Here is a 17,842-nt window from a genome sequence, read left to right as displayed (position 1 = left end):
TTCGTTTTTAACAGATCTACTGATGAAATAGATCAATTATCTTTGGACGTCTGACATGCAGAACTCATGAATGTGAGTCACTTTACCTGTTTATGTTGCTGTTGTACTAAAGTCTGAATTATGAATTATTTTGTCATGGAGATACCAACAAAGGATTACATCAAATGAAAATGAGAAAAGCCAGAGTGAGCCAAGGAGTTAAATAAACCAAACAAGTGCAAATGTATTACCTTATAAATGACAAACTGCAGAGCACTAACAAGCTTGAGACAAACTAATGTGAATGAAATAGATCAATGATATTTAGAGCTGGCCCTGAATCAATAAGAACGACAGTTGATAGAGAGCACTGGTCGGTGGATGATAGCAGACCAATTTTTTTTACTTGGGTTATCGCAGCCTCAACGCCCAGAGGAAAATTGGACAATGTCCTGTACGATTCTATCTTCTTTTTCCTTTTTTTCAACCGAGAGAGTGAGCGAGGTGCCTCACGGACTCTATCGTGATCTGTGGAGCAGTGGGTTGTGTCTCATTATTTCACTTCCACTTCAACCGACGTTGGGATGATGTAATCAAAAGAGGCCGGAGGAGCTCACAAAAGATGAGTTATTCAAAATGCAATGGTAGAAACAAGAGGGGCCCTGGCCCAGCCCCGGCTCGGGGGACATTTCTTCCCTGTTTAAATTCATCTCCATCATTGTTGTACTTTGTTTTAACACATGACAATGCACAGGTGCTGCATGTAGAAGATTTGTGGGCAGGCCGTGATGGCCGGTGCTAATTCGGTGTGATCTGTTTGATACAGTTTGCGGATTACGGCGGTCGGCCCGGCGTGGAGTGCGTGCTTCTCTGCCCGGTGCTGCATAGATGCACCTTCCCCATCCCTCACCCCTTATTATGCTGCACATGGGTGACACAGGACTGAACTAGAGTGGGCTGCTCTGTACTCCAGCTGCATCTGCTTGTGAGCCCACAGGGGAATGGTGCGTATGTGTGTGTGTGTGTGCGGGCGCCTGCATGTGTGTACTCTTGCCTGCACACCAAGGCTGCCAGAAAATATGGGTATAGAGCGCAGGGATTGCAGGGCTCTGCACTTACCTATAAGCCATTCACAGGCTCAGCATCACACAGTTGATTCAGCATCTTGCTAATAGCGCACACACATCAACTGCAGCACTGATCAGAGGAGGAGTGCAGTGGCGAGAGGGAGCCCTGGCGTACACCTTCCCCATGCTCAGAGTGTTTGTGTTTGTGGACAAATTTGTGGGGACGTCTCTGTTGAGCAAATGTGTGCATAGTGCGTCTAGTGTGTCTTTGTGAGAGAAAGGGAGAGTGAGAGGAGGGGGGAGAGAGGGAGAGATAGAGAGAGAGAGAGAGAGAGAGAGGGAGAGAGAGAGAGGGAGGGAGAGAGAGAGAGAGGGAGGGAGAGAGAGAGAGGGAGAGAGAGAGAGGGAGGGAGAGAGAGAGAGAGGGAGGGAGAGAGAGAGAGAGAGAGAGAGAGAGAGGGAGGGAGAGAGAGAGAGGGAGGGAGAGAGAGAGGGAGGGAGAGAGAGAGAGAGGGATAGCGGACATGTGTTGGTGAGAGCTGGGAGGAAGGATGGCTGCCCATGTTTGAACTGCCTCAGATGCTCAGAGGAAGAGTCAAGGCAAGAATTCAGCAGAGGCAGCGGAACAGACGCCTCACTGGGGGACGAAGCTTGCTCATCATTTGTGGGGAAGCAGAAAATATTTGGCAATGCCTGCTGAAGTGAAAGAGGTAAGTGTGTGGTGGAATGGCTCTATTTGCTCTGTACCCTCCCTCTTTTTTTTCTTCTTCTTCTTCTTCTTCCTTTCCTGCGGTGGAGAACTGTATAGCCCTCCACAGCTTTCTGCATTCTGCCTCTGTCATGATGAATGAATCAGGCATCAATCGCATCACCTCCTCGACTCTCACTGCTGCTCGGTGCAGTCTCCTTGTGTGCATGGGGACATGATGGTAACATCCTCATCAAGTGTGTGTGTGTGTGTGTGTGTGTGTGTGTGTGTGTGTGCGTGCGTGTGCGTTCGTGCGTGTGTGCACGCACATGGCTGTGCACGTGTGCAAAATGCATAGGCAAGCTTAAAAAAGGGGATCATCTTTGATTGCATTATGAGGAGAGGTTGTCCCTCCTGGGTAAAAATGGTGCACACGTACTCTGGTGAGTGTATTGCCATGATGTATCAGAGACACATTAAATCTGACCATGCAGTATTTAACTATTTGAGGATCAGAGCACAACCAGGAGTATAGAAGGAGGCTCCAGAGGCAAACTTCGCGGGTGAATACCCTTCCTTCTTTCCTTGTGGGCTGTTGTTTATGGATGAATAATTGCTCTGAATAGACCCAGCCTGCTTACATTAATAAACAAGATGTTTTGCACGACGGACAATGGTGTTTTGGAAACAGGAAACAAGCCTTGAAATAAAGAGAGTGTTCTCTCATTCCAGAGCCTTTTCAATTCACAGCGTAGCCTCCAACGACACATTCCAGTAAATGAAAAGTGACCAACATGAGCATCACGGATTCAACAGATAGTGGAGGGCAGATGAGTTGTGACAAAGTTGCGACTAATGTCTTCTGACACCAGTGGGCTGATGTCATGTTTTATTACCCCGTGGAAGCACCAGTCCTTCGGTCGCACGGTCTTGATGGAGACAAACTGCAAACTAATTCGTACTCAAGTTTGTTCACTGCAGCGCGACTCACTGATTTCATTGCAAAAAAGAATCTTTTCTTCTCTGGGATGCCTTCATGACGAGTTCGATTCATGGCTTGTGTCTGTCATGCCCTTGAGCTGGTCACCAACAATCTGACCTCACTCAGCATTAGATCAGACTCTTGTGTCTCCCAAAATAAAAGCCCTGCTGCAGCTGGCCTCGATACCGAGAGTTGACGGGAACAAGATGCTAATCGTGCCTTGCTGTCTCCTGCATCGCTGCATCACATACCATAACATTTTTATTTTATTTTTTTAAAGTAAAGTCAGATTCAGAAGCATCATCTTGACCTATTTGGCTCTGTGAGCACAATTAGTTAGTGATGGTGCAGTGAGTTATTTAAATGAGCTTTGACTCGGGGAGGCCCGGCCTTCCCCGGAGCTTGAATCGGACGGGGACAGCGCACAGGCCCCTGTCCAGCCTATTATCATCCTCCAAATCCTCAATCAGGCCGTCTGTAGAGGACAGTGGGACCCTGTCTCTCTTTTTGGCCAGGCGTTCGTTTAGTGCCAGCCTAACAATGTCCAATCAACCTCCCCCGGAGTTGCTCAAACCGGGATCACCTCCTTGCTGCCAATTTCCCCCCGAGTGACCCTTTCATCTCCTCTTCCCCGTGACACATTTTGTGCACGGATATGAGGGGTGTTTGAAAAGAGAATCAAGCTCCACGTTCTGTCAGTTGCTCAGTGCAGCCTGTTTTCATGCAGTGGACTTGTTCGCTCCAGGGTGTATAGTCTCAAACTGATGAGAGTCAGAGCGAGATTTTAGTTTTTTTATCTTACGCATTTATCTCGGCGTATTGTGTCTGAGTCAGTCAGAAAGAAAATCCTGTGAGATTATGTCACATTTCTTAAATGAAAATTGTTTTTAGAGAGTGAATGAGCAGTTCATGAGGTAAAATGGGTCATAAATGATATAATGGAATCGATCTCCTCCATAATGGAATCGTTTAATTATCGCTAATGTTTTGATGGGTTGTTTGCGTCATTGCTTGTCCTAGATTTTTTGGGGGGGAATTCACCTGCTGCCACCAGAAGGCCTCCGAGACCAGAAGACGATTTTTCAGATAATCACAATATTGATTGAAATAACTAGTGTGCAATGTTTGTAGACACGCAGCAGCGAGTGCGACGTTTGTAAGAAAATCAGTATAAAATGTGTTTACAGTGAAATACCGCCTCCAGGTCTCTTTCAGACCTCGATGATGAATAATTAATCTACTCTGGTTTAATGAAACCCATTTTGTTGAAAAGAAAAAAGGAGTTTAAGATCCGTTTGAAATGAGCAAGTGGAAATTGCAGAGATATCCACATGTTTTACCAGTGAGGAGCAGCTGGATTATTGATTTAGGAGTAAGTGGTGGTGAATCAGGAACTTGAATGACAACAACTGACACAAATCCAGTCTTATTGCAGCATTGCTGCATTTTGTCAAGAGGTAATGAAATTATATGAAAGGCAACAATGCACAATATTAAAAAATGATTTAAATGGTCATTTTTGGTCAATATAGAATCAAATACCTATACAGTATTTAATTTCATGTATGACATTTCTGCCAGAGTAGGGATGCCAGGTGCAGATGCACCTTCTTATAAAAAACATATGCTGGCTTTCTCCTGAATTATGACCAAACACTACACTGATTTGTGTTTGCACTCAAGACGTCTATGGCGAGTTACGTCAACTGAAATGTAGAAAACATGTAGCCCAGTATTTCTGTCTCCCCTCCCCGATCTGTGTTAGCCTCCCTACAAGATGTCGGCTGTCAGTTTTTGTACCTATCAAAGAAAGCAGGGGAAAGCAGCTCCCTGAAATATGTAGAATGTTGGGCAAAAACTTTATCCATTATAAATAAACTAAGTACCAACTTTGAGCAGGAACTGGGCCTGGAATTTCAGGGACTTCCTGTTATCGCTAAAATCGATGAACACACTCCAGTACACATGTAATTACAGATCCAATTGCAAAAAATTCTGATTTCTACTTCTTGATATGCCTAAAACATACTCTAAAGCAGGTATTACCTGATAGAAAGAAGGGAATCGATATATCATGCAGCAGCTGTAGTCTGCACCAAGTGGCAACCCACCGTGACGTCGGTGGATCGTCGTGGATGATACTAGCTGTCAATCACACAGTATCCACGCCCCCCGATGCATGACATGCTTTATCGTCTACATGACTCCACATGGGACAATCATTTACTAAATCACCATCATGCTGTATCGAAGAAGACTTGAAACTAGCGATTGAGACCAAACTCCTTAGGACAATGTTTACCGACGGTATAAATCAATGAAGAAGTAGAGTTATTTTCTCACAACCTTCTCCTTTTTGTAACCGGTGGAGTCGCCCTCTGCTGGTCATTTGGGAGAATACAGGTTTCAGGCATCCCCGGTGACTACGTCCATTTTTTTATACAGTCTTTGGTCTGCACACAAGGATAAAGGACATGACTACGAGTTAATTTGTTGTGAATGGCTTCTCTCACCCTTTTTCGTGTTCCCCTGTGTGTTGTATTTGCTGTCTACACACAATTACTGGCAGAAGTACTTTGCACAAGCTTAAAGTGGAATATGCTTTGCCCGACCAGCAGTTATAGAGACAAAGTTTATCAAGCTGTTGATCCCTTTTATGAGCTCTGATTTCATTAACTGTGAGTAAGCGAGTTTGCAGTCTACATGCACACACGTCCCGATTAATAGCTGTTTATTAACTACTAAGTGTAACTCATAAGATGTCATTATTGATAAAAATGGGAAACTTAAAACCGCAAGGCACCAGTAATCCAACAATCAGGAGATGAAGAGCATTAAACAAAGATTAAAAGCTGAAGATCATTGGAGAGGTTGACCAAAACACGCAATAGGATAATAATATATGGACAGAATACGTTCGCAGAATCAGTTCACCGAAAAAAATCTCAGATTTTCCAGACATGTATTAGTCTAATATAAATACAAGTCCACATCATTCAGCATGAACTCAGCAATTCATGTTTCAAATTATGCAAATGATGTGCTAATGTGGTGGAACTGAATTGAAATCTCAGCTCTAAATCTGCTCACAACGCAGCCTCAAGTCCCTCTTCTTCATCGTGTGTCGATAGCCTTAATGGCATTGTGTGCTTCCACGGTATTGTCTACCACTTGATCATTCCCCTATTTGTTTATAATGCAAATATGATGTGCATTATATTCATAGATGATGGTAAAATGATGGTGCTCAGCAACCGTGTCTAACTCATTTCTGTGTGTGTGGTTTGGAGCAGAGTTCAGAGGGTCCTCCTCCACTCTCTCTGGCCCAGGAGGCCAAAGAGCCCACTCTGGATCACCCGTCCACCAATGATGAACTGGACACGCCCACCTCCATCGCCTCTCTGATGACCACAACCAATGAGAGCTCCACGGAGACCGACACCCCACAGCAAACAGACACTGAGGTGCTTGATTAAATTTTTCCTGAATTATTCAGGAAGATCACAGACTGAAATAATAATGCCATCAGGATTTATCCTCAAAAAACCAATTTATCTATGGTAGACACTATGACTGAAATATAGGCAATTTGTTGATGAGATTTTATCCAGTGTTTCCTGGGAATGATGAAGCATGAAAGGTGAGGTATTGAATAATCAATCTGTCAGTCTGAGAATAAATAAATAAACAAATAACTTTTAAAACACACACATGCACATTCACGTTTTTATTTCTTGCTCAAGAAAGTTTCAGGATGAAACATCCATTAAAGCAGTAGCTCCACGACGATGACATCATTAAATCGAAAGTGATAACTGTAGGTTCTGTTCCATTGAGTTTCCACATGCTTTGTCCTTAAGACAACAAGGTCAGCTCTCACTCTGCTAAGAAAGAGTTAAAATAAAAATCAACAGACTAAACCAGTCAATTCAATTTCCTGCAATTTACTTTGCTTCTAAACAGTGGCTGGACCTCCAGTTGTTTCATCAGCGTCCAATCTAGACTAATTTTCAACAAGGGGAATTCATTATTCTTTGGCTGGAAAGAAGAATTCATTATTTACTGGTGGCTCACCAGGCCAGGGAAGTGCTGAAACGGTGATGATTGATCATCACTATGAAAAATGAGTTTGGATGAACTGTAGGGTTTAAATGAGAAATAAACACACATGGTCAGCAACGGAAACATGTTCGGCCTATTTCGGCAAAATTAGGACCAAATAGTTTCTGCTCTGAATGTAAACACATCAATTTGGTGGCATTTAGAGGGATGGGGAAACCTATCCCATTACAAACCAATGCGACTTTAAAGGCTAACAGGGATTCTGATTACACTTTAATAGAGATAATAGTTGTGCTGCATCTATCCTCGTAGGAGTCCAAGGCTGCGGAACAAGAGGGTGAACCGGCCCTGAGCGAGACCCAAAAATCTTTGGAGACACAACTGGAGAACTTCCAGACATCAGACCCGCCTGATCTCACATCAACTCCAGTGTTTAAAGACAACACTCCCGCTAAGAAACCCATTCCCGAAGCAAACCCTGAACCCAACAAGCCTGGCACGCCGATCACAACGACCGGCAGCACTTCCACGGCAACCCCACAACCTCAGGCTGTACTGCAGCATGGGGAGGCTCAGCCAGTGAACCCAGCCTGCCAGAGCAGAGTGTACACGCTGCCCGACAGTTACAGAGGCATTGGGGGTGACTTATGCGCGGGGTATGGAAGCCTATCCCGCGCCACCCTCCACAGCTACTGGCCAGCCAAAAACTTCCAGGCTGGGGCTCACTACACCTTACCCTTCCTCAGGGACAGCTACGCTCCTGCAGGACTCAGCAGCCAGACGGAGGAGGAGGGCCAGGGCGAACGGGGAGGGAACCCTCTGGACATGAAGACGGACCACCCGACTGCCAGTTACCCAACACTGGGCGGCATCCACCCGTTCAGACCAATTACCACCATGGAGCTTCTCAGAGAGCCCTCGAGAACCAGGTAAGGGGGTGGAACATTGGATCAAACTTTATTGATCCCACAGAGGGAAACTGTGAAAAAAGGCTTTCAAGGACTCTTGTGGTTTCTAGATGTAGAATCAAATAGAGATCACTCCCTACATCCCTCTTGAAATGGAAAATGAATCAGTAAAATTGATGTTGCTGTTTCTGGTCAGAGACCAACAGGAGCCATCAAACAACATTCAGTCTGTGTCACTGAAATATGGTCCTGATAACGAGTTCACTTTTAACAAAGGCTACAAGAAACCCTGAAGCCATATGTATTTCACAATAATGCCTTAACTACAGTGATCTCACTATAAAGTAAAAGAACAGCCGTTTTGAAAAGTGGAGATCTAGTCAGAGATCCGGATGCCACAAAGGAGACGGAGGGGGGAAAGTAAATTGAAGCAGTAACAAACATATCCAAACAAAGTGCCAATCAACACCAGTCGACAGTAACTGCCTTTATCCTGTTCCCCTAAGTGAGCCTGGACAATAGAAAGACAGATGGACAGCAGTTAAGTAGCAGCTGGTATCAATCAGACAGCCGGCTGCAAAGTCAATAAATAAGGAGGTTTTACCTGTTATTCTCTGCCAGAAGCTTCTCCTTAACACCACATCAGAGCTGTTTTCAAAAGATGCAACTCACTGTTGCATGGTGTTAAACTCACGGCCCATTAGTCTCAATCCTGTTGAATATGAAATGGACAGTTTGACACTTCAGGAAAAGCATATTCACTTTTTTGCTCAGAAATAGAAAAGAAGATTGATACCACTCTTAGCTGTTGGTTAATATACGGTGGGGCTGCAGCCAGGCGATGTTTGCATAATTTATAACCAGCTGACAGTAGCCTCACATTTAGTGTACTCATGGTGGTTTCGATCTCCTCTAATTTTCTGCAAGAAAAGTAGCGCATTCCCTAAAGGATCCAAGTTTTATAATGAATTGATGACTGTTTGTCCTGATCAGATTATAGATACACGCTTGACTTTCTCTGTCCCTTCAGAGGTGGCTATGACGACGCCTTCATGGCCCAGCTAGAGGGGAACCTGAATCCTTTTTTCCAGGCCATGTGCCGAGCTCAGACCCTGCAGTTCCCCCACAAGCGCAGCAGCATGGTCAGCCTGGACAGCATCCGCAGAGACCCGCGCTGGAGAGACCCCAACCTGCATGAGGTCATCTCGATGCTCAGCCACCCAATGGACCCAGTCAAGTCCAATGCAGCTGCTTATTTGCAGCATCTGTGTTACGAGAATGACCGCATCAAGCAGGAAGTTCGCCAGCTGAACGGGGTGCCGATCTTGGTGGAATTATTGGACCATCCTAAACCTGAAGTCCACCGCAAGGCCTGTGGTGCTCTGCGCAACATATCCTTTGGAAAAGACCACAATAACAAAATGGCCATAAAGAACTGTGACGGCATACAAGCTTTGGTCAGACTGCTGAGGAAGACCAGCAGCATGGAGGTCAAAGAGTTAGTTACAGGTACTGTGAAAAGTGAAAGAGTGTTTCTTGAAGCATAACCATCATTTTATTTCTACAACTTCTATTTTTTTTCTTTCCTCCAGGCACTTTGTGGAACCTCTCTTCACATGAGCCACTGAAGATGATGGTCATCAACCAAGGGCTTCAAACACTGACTGATGAAATCATCATCCCACACTCCGGCTGGAGGAGGGACTCGGCCGATGCTGCCAAAATGCAGAGCGCTGAGTGGACCACTGTCTTCAAGAACACATCTGGATGTCTGAGGTAATGTTTTGACTGCGGTGAAGGAACGGATGACACATGTTCCTAAAAACTGACTTTAAACAGAAGCAGGTCTGCTAACAGAGTTGTTTCTGCAGGAACGTCAGCTCAGATGGGGCGGAGGCTCGACAGAGGTTGAGGGATTGTCAGGGGCTGGTGGACGCACTTCTTCATGCCCTCCAGTCAGCTGTTGTCAACAAGGATACTAACAATAAGGTTGCTGCAGTCAGCACAATAACTTACGTTTTGAGATTTCAATTTTTTTGCACAGTATGTCTGATCAATATCCTCTGTCGTTGTTCGCCATTTAGTCAGTAGAGAACTGCGTCTGCATACTGCGGAACCTATCCTATCATGTTCACAAAGAAATACCAGGAACCGAGCGATTTCAGGAGCCCAACGGCAATCATTTGTTGAGGTCAGTAGGGAACCAAAAGAAGAAGAATGAGCCTGACTGTTTTGGCGGGAAAAGGCCCAAAGGTTAGTTGGCCATGAGAACAATCAGTTATCATTTCAGTTATTATTGCTTGGACTAAAAGCATTGGCTTTCATGTTTGGTTTTTGAGATTTCCATTAGCTTTGAGTAATTTGCTCAAAGTCCCCCCCCCCCCCCCCCCCCCCCCCCCCCCCCCCCATCCATCCATCCATCCATCCATTCATTATATCGCAGGGCCACATACAGAGACAAGCAACCATTCACTCCTACGGTCAATTTAGAGTCTCCAGTTAACCTGACCCCATTCTGCATGTCTTTCGACTGTGGGAGGAGAACAGGCAAACAACATGCAAACTCCACTACACCACCGTGCAGACACCCCCCCCCCCCCCCCCCCCCCCCCCCCCCCCTCCATCTATCAGAACATAATTACCAACCAAATCTGAATGTCAACCTGTTTTTCTTCATTCTTTCCACATCCATTTTAAAGTTTTCAGCGAGATCTATTTTTCTTAATTTCCTCTTAGATTGTATAATCTATTCGTATCTATTGTAAACCAACCATTTTCTTCTGTTTGAAAACTCCCATTTACTTTGACATTTCTTGCCCCCTTTTATGCCAATGACAGCCTAAATATTTCATCACCCTGTGCAGGAGCCAATGAAAGATTTTACTTAGTAGGAGTGCCAGGATCCCAAACTGAAAAAAGCTTGCTTATACTTTGTAACATCAGTTATGTGATTTCTGCGGTTTTACACTGTAAAACTGAGACAAAAAGGAAGGTTTTTAAACAGTTTTAATTATGGGTGATGTACAGTAATCAATTGACTGCTGCTTTTTGTGCTTCAAGGGAACTGCTTAAAGGAGAAACAATAAAGTTAGAATTAATTTACAGTTTTACTGCTTTTCACTGATGCTAACATTCCAGAGGTGATTGCACAAAATTGACGAATGCCACACAGAGCCAAATGTTGCCCAAGATCTACAAGTTCATCAGCAGTGTTGTACCACATAGACGACCGCTGTGTTTTGTCCTTCGACAGCTAAATCTAATCTTTGTCACTGTTCTTTTCTTCTTTTTCTTTCAATCCTTATTCACCAGAGGAGTGGTTCAATCAAGGTCAGTCTGCTGGTTACTCTTACCCACACACATGCATATTTTCATGGCGGTGATATGATGATTCCATATTTGCTGACATTATCTCTGCATTTACTGCCACATTGAAAACTGGTGTTGTGTTTGTGTGCATGTGTGCGTCTGTGATGTGCAGGTTGGAAAAATGGATTTATGGACAGAAAGTGCGGTACATTGGATTTACCAAAACGTACAGAACAAATGAAAGGTATATGATATCTGAAAACGTAATAGCAACTTTACCATAAAACATTACATTTCAGAATTGACAAAATATTTAATACAGTACAATAATGTTACAGGATGCTGAGTACTGATAGATTGTAGGTCGATAAATTATGAAGAGTTTTCATCATATATCATCATCATTCTTTTATGAAGCATTGACACCTGCCTTCAGTGTTATGTTATTTGTTTTATATGCATGATGCTGGCATGGCCTGAGAGGAAATTCATTTAAATTTAAAGCCACACATCAGCACCAGCACCACTTGACGAGTTTCCATTACTTAAACAGAAAGACCTACCAACTGAAAGATTGATAACATTTTTTACAACATTAACATCTATTCTAGAGGAGGAACATTTACTCTGCCAGGCATGGGGATTTGCTCAAGGTTCTGCATGACCTCCAGAATGTACATGCCACGGAAATTGGAACCGCTAAACTGTCTTTACATTCTGTATAGCTTATTGCAGATTTCCATCATGGATCCATTCTGTTTCCAGAAAACAACTCCACAATAGTACTATAGGGCTGAATACTTGTATATTGAAATCTGGCCAACAGAGAGCAGAGCTATGCTCATGCCTCCCACGCTGCAGCCAGTGAATGCAAATCAGAATGACATGCATGTTACGATCCTGGGTCAGCTTTATACCAATTGTCAGCCATCCAGCAGCCTCTACTGCTGGCACACAACAACAAAAACCTCTGGAGGAGTCTGTTGGAGTGGTGATTTTCTTCCATACAGTTTCATCCAATTAATCTATGTTTCTATTTTTATTCTTTGACCTACCTCTTCACGTAAAACCAACATAGATGGAGGAAATTCTGTGACAGTGTTAACACATTTGCGTTCATACAAATTGAATGAGTATATTGAAGAAAGGTACTTTTTTATGGCACTGATAATATCACCATCTCTTTAGTCTTTGGCCACTGATGCAGGTGATCTGCCACTGCTTGAATGTCCCTCCTGACTTACTCTGTCTTTCTCTTAAAGGGTTGGAGCTGCTGTACCAGCCAGAGGTGGTGAGGCTGTACCTCTCTCTTCTCACCTGCAGTCACAACCACAACACCCTGGAGGCGGCCGCAGGGGCGTTGCAGAACCTTGCTGCGGGACATTGGGCTGTGAGTGGTAGATAAAGTGACACTCGGTTGGCCCATTCATAGCTGAAAATGTTCTCAGATGCACCCAAAATAATTTTTTCGGTTTTCCTTTGTCGACTGAACATATCCAGGATTTCGCTCTGAAGCTGCATACATTTTTAAATGTGAAAAAAAATCGCAAAATATGGCTTTGATCATCTTCAGTTAAATGGACTTTCTAGATTGACTTTGTCACCAGCCTGCATGATCAAAAAAATCACTTTCACTGCTTAGTACCCGAGGTGGTTCCACACTGCTGTCAAATGATGTACTTTGCCTGGATATACTGTGCCATGAATGTCAGTATATTTCAACATCAATATTAAGGCAGGGCTCAGATAAAAGGAGGTTTAAAACACAGAAATTCAATTACATCATACACAGCAGAGCAGTCGTAGGAATAGAACGTCACTTTTGGTAATATTAGTGCTTTTTGGAAAAAAGTTAGGAAATGATTTGCTGCTAAGGATTTGAAAGCGAGCCCCCAAATCAAACTCTCACAGAGTCCGCCAAAATGCAACGGCTGAGTTCACTCAGCCGTCATATATTTTCTGTTTGTGCTAATAGTGGTCCAGCTACATCCGGGCCACTGTGAGAAAGGAGAAAGGGCTTCCCATTCTGGTGGAGCTACTGCGCTCGGATGTGGACAAAGTGGTGCGAGCTGTGGCCATTGCTCTTCGCAACCTGGCTATGGATAGAAGGAATAAAGACCTAATAGGTTCAGACTTGCAATCCTCATCAAATTTTGCATGACCCTATCTGCACGCTCACTCTCAATTTGCCTCGCTGTCTGTAATTACAGGGAGTTATGCGCTGAGGGACCTTGTCGGCAATCTTCCGTGTGGGCAGCAACTCCCAGCGAAGAATCTTGAGGGCGATACTGTGGTGTCTATTCTCAATACTATCCATGAGATCATCACAGATAGCCCAGAGAATGCCAGAGCACTCATACAGGGTCATGCAGTACAGAAACTGGTGGCCATCAACAAGTCCAGGTATGTATAATCTCTTTAAACTTAAAAATATGGAATTGTAATGGTACAGCTTGCTAAACAGCTAAATCCAAAGTGAAAGTCTCAAATGTTGTCATTTTATGCAAAATAAGATGGGGAAAAAATCGAGCTTAATGCATTAGTATGAAAGTATTAGTTGCTGCATTGGTTCTGTCATGTCCTTGATGCAATGGCTCGTGATTTTATGAGCATCATATCCTAGGGCAACCAAAAGTGGATTTTAATCATAGGGACAGTACTGTCTCAGAGCTGTCATCTGTTGTTTACCATAATGTCTGCTGATTTGTTGTCAGCCAATCAGCACGGGAGACCAAGGCAGCTTCCCATGTGCTCCAGACCATATGGGCCTACAAGGACCTGAGAAACGCATTAAACAAGGCAGGTTGGAACAAGAGCCACTTTAAGGTATTTCTTACTTTTCCTGGTTCCCGTCCTAGTTCCCGTCACATCCAAAACACGAATAGAAACACAATAATTCCAATCACGACCAATGTTATGTCCTTTTACATAAACTAAGAACAACAGGAAAGCATACAATTCTGCTGCCACCCCGTAACCTAATCCTTTGTGTCTTTCGAAGCCAACAACCACAGGAGTGACTAAAAAGTCCAAGAGTGGAAAGCAAGGTGCCGATGACATCACCTTGCCTCTCATGGACAAAAGCCAAGGTGAGCAAATCAGTGCATGAACTCTCTCAGCAAAATGTTATCTGAACATCATCTACATATGAGAATAGTGTCCTCTTGCTCAGGGAACAAAGGGTGATTTTCAACATACCGTGGTTCTTGTCATGTCAGGGATAAAGAAACAATTAGTCCTAGGCCATTTTCTTCTGAAGAAATAGCCTTAAACCAATGATGTGCTGCCTAGGTTATCAGTGCACAGACTTGGCTTATTAGCCCGAGCAGCCTTTCCCAGAGGCAGAGCAGGCTCACGCATCACCAGTCACATTTTATTCCAACATTATTCCAAAAAGGGCACCCACATCGAGAGCGACCTCTAGCTTCCCAATAAAACAAAGATTTTCAATTGTATTTTTTTTCTCTCTCTCTCTCTTTTGGCTTTCAATGATTTATTTCATTCCATTTGCCTGTTTCTCTATCCGGTGTGTCAGTCTGAAATGAATAGATGAGACCTTGTATTTCTTAAAAGGGCAATAGGTGTACAGCCTATGAATGCATTGGACCGGATCTGCAGCATGAACTAGAAAACAAGTGGTTCTATATCGAGGTCATCAAAGTTCTTAAAAGTCCCCCTCAGTTTCCAAAGCCTGCCATTTTTAATTTAAGTTAATGTGGTCATAAAAAGATGCCAAAATCATCTTAGCTCAGTGCTCTATTTAGTAAAAATTCAGGCCAGTTTCATTCTAATTTGTTATTTATTTTGCTTGTATATAAATTATATACATGCAGAAGACACAGCTAAATCCATTATTGCAAATGAATGATAAACTTTCACTTGTTCCATCTTCTCCATCAGGATTTTCTGCTCTTTGACAGCGTCTTGATGAGTAGGCCTGTTGTGAAAAATGACTGCTGGATGGTTGTAGTGTTTTTTCATAGTGAAATGTTTGAGAGAGATTGGTATTCATAGGCCGAAACGACGTATTCCTCATTTACATGGGAACTCGCGACTGGAGTGATAGAAGCAAAAAAAAAAAAAAAAATAGCATTGCGCTATTTAAGAAACATGGATGCAGATACAGAAGGTCATTCAGACGAGTGGAATACATTTTTTTCTTTTGAACCCCCCTTGCTTGTGTCCAAGACAAGCCAGGCCCCCACACCTTCACCCCCTGCCCCCACACATGCAATATTTTTGTTATTTGATTTGGGGGAGAGAACCCTGAAGTTCCTTAATCAATCTTCAATGACATATATCATTTTTACAGTATATAGTTTTATACCAAGGTGACAGAACTACTGTTAACATGATCATTTTTAATATTACAGATGTATATTCCACCTTAGAGCCGAATGATAGAGTTGGAGATGGAAAAGCACCCGTTGTGGAAAGAGATGCTCTCCAGGTAATCTACTGTTTCAATGTACTGAATAAATGCACAATTTCTGAAGAGCTAAATGATTTCATGACAGCGCATACGTACTGAATTAATTTGCATACAGTCTATTTGACTTATTACTGATTACATAGCCTATATGCCTGGTATGGAAGACAGGCAGATACAAGGGTTTTATTTGATACAATTTTACAATTTTGCTTGCGTTTGTAACTGTCAGGGCTTCTCATGCAAATTGGCTAAAGCTGTCTGTTGTATATGTTGACCCAGGCCACAAGTGAACGAAAACACTTCATCAGAGCTGGCAGACCCGCAGTGGGCCTCATGGATAACAAGCCTCCACCACTGGACTCCTGGGTGTAAACATGACAACATGGCCACTCAAGCCGGTTAAATCCTGCAGAGACACTTTCCATTGGTGAAATACTGTTTGCACCCTTTTTGATCATTCTTGTGAAGACAGCGAAACGCATCCAGTTAAATACAGTTTCCTTCATTTATAGGAAATAATGTGCCAAACATTTAAATGTATTTATTATGGAGATTATTTGGCAATAGGTTTGATGGATTTTGTCATTTAGGATGATACACACTATGTCAGAAACTCGTGATGGATTACTGGAATAGCCTAAATATGCAACTGTGGTGAATGACTCCAAAGAATTTATGACATGTACAGATTAAATTTTACTGCTACACGAGTATGAGATGATTTATAATACTTGTAGTTTGTCAAGCTATTAGGACCTGAAGTGACATGTGGATCTGTTGTTGTCCATCTCCCTGGGCAAAGGAAGATTCTGGTATAAAACAATTTTAAAGTACCTTTGGTCAATGTTTGAGATCATTAGCATTAGGGCTCTCGTCAGCATAGTCATCAAAATCATGCAAATTGTTTGGAATTAATTTTATTCTTGCCAAACCTATCATCAGACTAGACGTGCAGTCATTACCAAACTGTCTCTATTCTATTTCTTTCTTGAAAGGCAAAATGAGATTGTAAATGTGTAACAAAGGACTGTTAATATTCTAAATGAAGGCATTTATATTTATTGTAATACCTATGTTATTAATTAAAGGTTATTGATGTGCATTAGCTAATACCAGTAAGTAAGCATAAATTCAATACAACTCTGCTTTGCAGTGGTCCCTTTTTGCATTGCAATGTTGAATGAAAAATTAAAATAAATGATGTGCATAATTTCTCAATTTTCTTTATGCTCTATTTTTGTATAATACATGGGGAACAAAATGATAAAGACTTGAGCTTTAAAGAAGCTTAATCCTAATTTCAAATGTGGCTAGAAAGGTGGATTATGTTGGGCTGAATGCCAGTTAGCATCATTTGTCATCTGTAAAAGAGGTCAGTACAACAATGTTGGTGAACAGAGCTCCAAAGAGGCCACACGTGTGCTGAACAAACTGCAGGTGCACTGGCCAAAAACACAGACGACTCAATTTAGTTGTTCATTTAGTTGTTCAAGGAGAGCAATCTGAAAAACACAGAATCTTCCTAGAAGCTTAGAAACAGGAATATAATGTACACAGTAGGAAGCAAATATTTTGTTATTTAGCATCCAACCCACTATAATATGATCCAACCCTGCAGCAGTTATTGCAGTAGTGGAGAATACATATACTTTTGAGAATTGTTCAGATTACTTTGTCTACCCTGGGTATATGCTCTGTTCTTTGTAAAAAAAAGTTTGCAATATACTGACATAAAATATAAAATCAACACATTGAAAAATTGATTCGAAATCTCATTGTACATTTGATTTACTAACAGAATATATCATATATATTCTATAGAGTCTGCAAAAAGTGATTTGATTGTAGAGTTCAGCAACATAATGCAAAATGACCTATCAGAGACCCAGCAGGAGATTATCATGAATTAACTTCCAAAAGTAGTAGTGCATACAAGAACTACAATCAATGAAATTTGTTTTTGTTCACTTTTTATCCCCAAAAGTCATGAGATGTGTGATTTGAGATCAAACAGATACATTGAGTGCATTTTCTACCTAATTTATCACTATTGTTTTGTGTGTGGGCGATTGTTGAAATGATGATGATGCCGATGATTGCATATGGGAGTTGCCAGACATTATTAGAAAACAAAACCAGTAATTAGTTGGAATTTGTATTAGCACAGGTACAGATATTAGGTCTACACTGGCCTCTTGTGGAGATTGCAAAGCATAAATAAAACAATTTTGTTAATTGGTGACTGATTTCCTGCATTAAATAGGAAAATAGTACACGCAACATGTTTTCCGTTGTAATCTGTCAACACTGTTGGGTACTGAATTGAGACCATTTCCATAACTCTACATTCTGCTGTGTTTAAACCAAATGATGTATCAGGACATTGTCATTATTTTGATTATAGCATGGTGCAAC

General features: G+C 42.4%; 1 protein-coding gene across 2 annotated transcripts; it reads left to right on the top strand.

The window, feature by feature from the left end:
• The first annotated feature begins 1,537 nt into the window (after positions 1-1,537).
• arvcfa (ARVCF delta catenin family member a) lies at positions 1,538-16,649 on the top strand. 2 transcript variants are annotated; one of them, XM_035609235.2, is made up of 16 exons: positions 1,538-1,756; positions 6,010-6,180; positions 7,091-7,707; positions 8,717-9,195; positions 9,279-9,462; positions 9,558-9,675; positions 9,771-9,939; positions 10,999-11,016; positions 11,168-11,239; positions 12,258-12,385; positions 12,971-13,121; positions 13,206-13,398; positions 13,710-13,821; positions 13,997-14,084; positions 15,369-15,445; positions 15,707-16,649. In XM_035609235.2, the coding sequence occupies exons 1-16, from the start codon at positions 1,736-1,738 to the stop codon at positions 15,797-15,799; spliced, it is 2,691 nt and encodes an 896-aa protein (XP_035465128.2). In that variant the 5' UTR covers positions 1,538-1,735; the 3' UTR covers positions 15,800-16,649. The 2 variants fall into 2 exon arrangements, with proteins under 2 accessions (XP_035465128.2, XP_047185594.1); XM_047329638.1 differs by lacking the exon at positions 11,168-11,239.
• The last annotated feature ends 1,193 nt before the right edge of the window (positions 16,650-17,842 follow it).

This window comes from Scophthalmus maximus, chromosome 20 (assembly GCF_022379125.1).
Source record: "Scophthalmus maximus strain ysfricsl-2021 chromosome 20, ASM2237912v1, whole genome shotgun sequence".
Taxonomy (NCBI): domain Eukaryota; kingdom Metazoa; phylum Chordata; class Actinopteri; order Pleuronectiformes; family Scophthalmidae; genus Scophthalmus; species Scophthalmus maximus.
This window is presented reverse-complemented; position numbering and strand designations above follow the sequence as displayed.